The 5,764-nt window shown below is 41.7% G+C and overlaps 1 protein-coding gene across 1 annotated transcript; it reads right to left on the minus strand.

Annotated features, from left to right (window-relative positions):
• Positions 1–1,565: 1,565 nt before the first annotated feature.
• LOC106569335 (5-beta-cholestane-3-alpha,7-alpha-diol 12-alpha-hydroxylase) lies at positions 1,566–4,319 on the minus strand. Its single transcript, XM_014140577.3, has one exon. The coding sequence runs from the start codon at positions 4,263–4,265 to the stop codon at positions 2,727–2,729; it is 1,539 nt and encodes a 512-aa protein (XP_013996052.2). The 5' UTR covers positions 4,266–4,319; the 3' UTR covers positions 1,566–2,726.
• Between the last annotated feature and the right edge of the window lie 1,445 nt (positions 4,320–5,764).

The raw sequence follows: 5,764 nt of genomic DNA on the forward strand, positions 1-5,764 counted from the left end.
CTCAACTACTGTAGTTCGACTATTTGTTTATTTCATCCAGGATGACTTGTTCTGTTACAGCCGTTTATTCACCCAGAAAGTTTTCACTGATGCTGCTATGAACCTCCAGAGCTACAGAGCCTTGTGACTTAACTAACAGTGTGTGTATGTGTGTGTTTCACGGCAGCAACTCAGATGGAGAGAGTAACCACTACAGTTTTCTCTAAATATGTACAGCAAAATAATGTATTAATGTGGACAAACGTAAAAGGTGAATTTACACCCATTGTCAAATACAAATGAAGAAGTCCTATTTCAATTATATGAACATTATTTTTCTCTTTCCAATGTAGTTTCTACATTTTCTGTAATTATCAATGTATATTATAAACTTAACATAAAGAGTACATCATGTAGTTTGGCCATAAGACAATTTGTTAATATTAAATCAAATGTACGCCTTATCAAAGGTAGAATACAGACCAACGGAACCTTTTTGTCTCTTATGGTTTAGACAGGGCTGTCAGAAAGATTCAACTATTGAAAATGTCATAGTGTGGATTTATCAAGAATGAAGGTAATCAAACTGGAATAAATTACAGTGTGTCTTTCAAAGGGCACAACAAGCTTGAAAGATGATCATATTGTGCATTATTATTGCTAGCACAATACAAATTCAAGCTGTTTACTGTTGTAAACAGGTCTTCAGTACCAGGCCTAGTTCCCAGTGCTCAGTTGTAAATTGCCAATGAAAAAACAGGAGTAAATATTCTGTTTGAACTGATGATAATCTTGCCCCAGGCATTACAGTACAATCACACTATATGCAGTGTTCAGGAATCATGGCCCATATTGTTGAACACAAGGCAGGCAGCACTATGGAGGCTGAAGTTCAGTATATTTCCCTGCCATGTTGGGTTGCCCAGCATTAATAAGAAGCCTAATTCAAGGTGACTGCTCAGTCTAACCCTATTACTGGTCTGTTGTGGGGTCTGTTAGAAGCCATCCCAGGCTATTATTGGTCTATTTTCAGAAATACAATGAGTTCAATCTGAATTTGAGCCTTGATGTTTTCTATGTTTTTTATTTTATTATTATGGTTAAAGGCCATAATGTTAAACGAAAGTGAGAATATACTCTACAACCTTATTAACCAATACTTTTTTCCTGAATAGTCCATGGGAGCAACTTTAGTAACCTTAGACTGATTTCCACATTTGCCCTTTGTGTCCACTGGGTGCCCTAGGACACTTGTAGGAGTATGCATCACCCTTTTATGTGCACAGTAAGCTTAGCATATCACAAAGCTTCCTTCTATCTAGCTTACTAGTTTAGCGGTTGGGGAGCTATGTGTTGAATCTGTGGGATGCTTCAACCCCAAATAACTCCAGCCAGTCTCTACCAATGCATTAGAGGCAAGTTTCTCAGTACACCTGAGCGTTTCTCAGGGCACATCTGTGGGAGCTAGGCTATAGTATTGATCGACCCAGTTTCCCAGAGTCTCAGGTCATTGCTCACTTAGCTTCACCTCTGCCAATACATTCAAGGCCACATTTCATGTGCACAATAAGACTTGTATGACAATCAAGGCTTTAAAAGCATATTTTATTACATTTGACAGGAGGAAAAAAACACAAAGATGTAATGCTTAACATTACAATGTTATTTAAAGAGCAATGTTTCTTATATTGCAAGATGATGAGCTGTCTTGTTTGCTAAATTTACAAATTAAATAGGCAGTGGCATGGTATATATAGCCATAGAAGCACTGTGACATACACTGAGTGTACAAAACATTAGGAACACCTGCTCCTTCCATAATATAGACCGACTAGGTGAATCCAGGTGAAAGCTATGAACCCTATTAATGTACAATCTGATTCGCTGGGCCTGGCTCCTCAGTGTGTGAAAAAAACACAAAGATGTAATGCAAAGATGTAATGCTTAACATTACAATGTTATTTAAAGAGCAATGGTTCTTATATTGCAAGATGATGAGCTGTCTTGTTTGCTAAATTTACAAATTAAATAGGCAGTGGCATGGTATATATAGCCATAGAAGCACTGTGACATACACTGAGTGTACAAAACATTAGGAACACCTGCTCTTTCCATAATATAGACCGACTAGGTGAATCCAGGTGAAAGCTATGAACCCTATTAATGTACAATCTGATTCGTGTCAGTCACTCAGTTTTAAAACCTGAATATCAGGAAAAGATACCTGATATTGACATAAAGCGCTGGGGCTTTGGGTCCATGCAGCACACACTGAGGAGCCAGGCCCAGCTAATCAGATTGTACATTAATAGGCTCACCAGTGGGTAGGCCCCTGCAATCTGGTACACAGCAGTATCTTAAAATAATTGTCAACTCAACTCCTACATGTAGTTGGTTCTGAACATCTGTGCATTTCTAATACTATCTGTAAACCAGCTTTACAGTCTTTCTTTTTTCTGCTCATGTCAGCTTTCCATTTTGCAATGTCTGCTTTCCAGCTGACTCAAAACTAATCCTTAAAGATGTTTTTTTTGAGAGACAAAGTTGATGATTTTTCCTCTAATAAATACAACAATTATATCCAGTATTGTAATACTGTACCACTTGTTGCTGTACTATGTACTCTAGATAAAGTCATGTTTAGGCACAAGCTAGTTTATAATAATCAACATCAGATTAACAGCTCGGAAAATTGACATTTAGATTCAAAGTGTTGCTAAAGGCTGGTTTGTGTCAGTCACTCAGTTTTAAAACCTGAGTCTGTATCTAAACTGGATGTCTTTGGTTGGCTGCATGGACCCAAAGCCCCAGCGCTTTATGTCAATATCAGGTATCTTTTCCTCTGGGTTCTTGAGCTCAAAGTCAAAGTACATGAGCATGAGGAAGACAAACTGCTTCAGCTCGTTGGTGGCAAAGAAGCGCCCAGGGCACATGGTGATCCCAGCACCCCACGGCATGTTGTAGTACTTCAACTTCTTCCCACATTTGTAAAAATCAGATTTTTTACCCCCCTCTGGGGTCAGGAAGCGGTCGTATTTAAAGGTGAGTGGGTCGGGGTGGACCTCTGGGTCAATATGAACAGCGGTGTAAGGGAAAAGGGCCACCCTGTCTCCCTCCCTGATGCGGTACTCATTTCCGTCAGACATCTTGAGGGACATGTCCTGGAGCACAGCCCTGGTGAGGACAGGGGCAGCAGTGAGGCGGAGGGTCTCTTCCACAGCGCTGTCCAGAATGGGCGTCTTCAGCAGCATGTCCCGGGTCAGATCGATGAGGGGTCCACCGTGCTTCACCTCCTGGTCTGTCTCCTTCAGCACCTCCTCCACCTCCCCCTGCACAGCCTTCATGGCCTCTGGGTGCTTCATGAGGTAAAGGAGAAGCCAGAAGGCAGCAGGGCCGGTGTTCCCCTGGGAGGCCCAAAGGAGGAGGAACATGTACCTGTTCTGCATGAAGTCCTCCATGCCATGCTCTTCCCTCACCTGCTGCTGCTCGCGCACCCAGCCACTGATGTTATCCTTGGTCCTCACCTTCTGCACTGACAGCATGTTCCAGAACAGTCTCTTCAGCCTCTCTGCCTCCCTCTTCTCCCCTGGAGGCAGGACCCCATAGGCCAGATTGGGGAAGAGCTGGTCATACTTACGGAACTCACGGAAGAGCTCCTGGGACTCCTCTCTGTCGACCTCTTTGGCTTTCTCTAAGCTCCCCGTGGATTTGGGTGTCTCGTTACCAAACAGAGCCAGGTAGCCTGCCCTGAAGACAATATTGTAGCTGTAGTTGAACAGGCCATCCTCATTCCAGGTCTTATTTTTATCATGCTTTGTCCCTACACTGTGCAGCATTAGATTCTGTAGGTTGCTCATCATGGCCTGTGTCATTACCACTAAACCATCACCCATCAGGTGCTTGTTGCTGGACATCTGCAGAAACTTGTGGTCATTCTCCATGGAGTGGTAACCAAACACTTTCTGCACCAGCTGCTGTGCGAATTTGGTGAAGTCCAGCTTGGCGCGAGCCTCCTTCACGACCGTCCCGAAGGACAGAGGGTCCATGAGGAATGTGAAATAGAATCCTCCCAGCTGTATGGTGAAAATATCCCCATGTTTCCTCTTCATCCTCTCCAGAAACTTTGCTGTGTCCCTACGGAACTCCATAACGTGGCCCAGCCAGGGGATTGGGCCCCGGTCCAGTGGGGGTTCCCCGGGTCGACGCTGCCTGAAGGCCCCAAGGAAGTAGAGGCCTCCCAGCACAGAGGCTAGCAAAGCCAGGAGGATTGGAAGCAAAAAACCCATGTTCTTTCCTCTTCGTTCTTACTGAGCCAGTCTGGGGCACAGATCAAATTCCTTTGTGTTGAAGATAGCCATGCTCCTCCCCTTCCCTAAGCACTGTGGGAGTCCCCTTAGTTTACTAAATCACTTTTACAGACTCAGGGAACCACTAGACTTTCATGTTTTGAACTGTTTTAGTCACTTTCTTTTACAACACTCAGCTATGTTCTGTACCGTAGCCAAAAATGTATAAACTTTTGGAAAGAATAGAATGTAAACATTTTGTACTGTACATGGACAGATCTAACCATGCAGTGATGAAACTATGATGTCCCTGTCAGCAGTTAATAAGTAACTAGATTGCGCACTACCCAAAAGTACAGAACAGTCCTTGGTGTTGCAAGTTTGTTGAAGCGTTAGGTATAAAGGTCAATACATTGATATAATTGCATATTACAGTAAGTAAAATTTGATGTAAAATTGGATGTAATAAATGTATCACCAGTCACTTAAACAATGCCACTTTATATAATGTTTACATGCCCTACATTACTCATCTCATATGTATATACTGTATTCCATCTACTGCATTTTGACTATGCCACACGGCCATCGCTCATCCATATATTTATATGTACATATTCTTATTCATCCCTTTACACTTGTCTGTATAAGGTAGTTGTCGGGAAATTGTTAGATTACTTGTTAGATATTACTGCACGGTCAGAACTAGAAGCACAAGCATTTTGCTACACTCGCATTAACATCTGCTAACCATGTGTATGTGACCAATAAAATTTGATTTTTGATTTGATTTAAGTGCAAAATATTTAGAAATTTACAATAATTGTGTTTCATAATCCTCCTCTTACATACAGTATTTGAAATATAGAATTGATAGTCCCCATGTCCTTAATGGATTGAGTTAAAATACTTTTACAAAGGGAGACCGGGGCTAAAAGTAAAACTTTTTGCCTTTTGCTTATTTATGAAAAGATTGTTTGAGTTAGATAAATAAAAATATTATACAAACAACATGCATGTCTCAGCTACCATTACACACTACTCTACGTTTCTAGGACATACCAGTCATTTACAGTTCAACTGAGAGCGGCGGAGGTGAAATGTTGCAATTGACCCTATGGATGGAGAACAGGATTCACCCAAGTTCCGTCAAAATCGGGACAATGGGGGTGCTATAGTAATAAACTGAAATTCCACACTTTAAACAAGCATATCTCCTGTCCCATTTGAGCTACAATCATGACATGTTGTAGATATATGCAGCCCCTCATGAGCAACAACTTCCCATAACAACCTATAAACTCCACACATAGACTTTCTGCAAATTAGACTTTTTGTCCCCTACCAAAATTTGAACAAGTATATCTCCTGCCCTGTTTTCACGATATTGACGAAACTTGGGTTAAGATACAGTACCAGTCAAAAGTAGCCACCCTTTGGCTTGATGACAGCTTTGCACACTCTCAACCAGCTTCATGAGGTAGTCACCTGGAATGCAT

Source organism: Salmo salar, chromosome 14, assembly GCF_965601325.2.
Source record: "Salmo salar chromosome 14, fSalSal1, whole genome shotgun sequence".
NCBI lineage: Eukaryota > Metazoa > Chordata > Actinopteri > Salmoniformes > Salmonidae > Salmo > Salmo salar.

Bases quoted from the DNA above. Each gene is read 5' to 3' on its own strand.
- LOC106569335 (XM_014140577.3), bottom strand. From the start codon at position 4,265: ATGGGTTTTTTGCTTCCAATCCTCCTGGCTTTGCTAGCCTCTGTGCTG.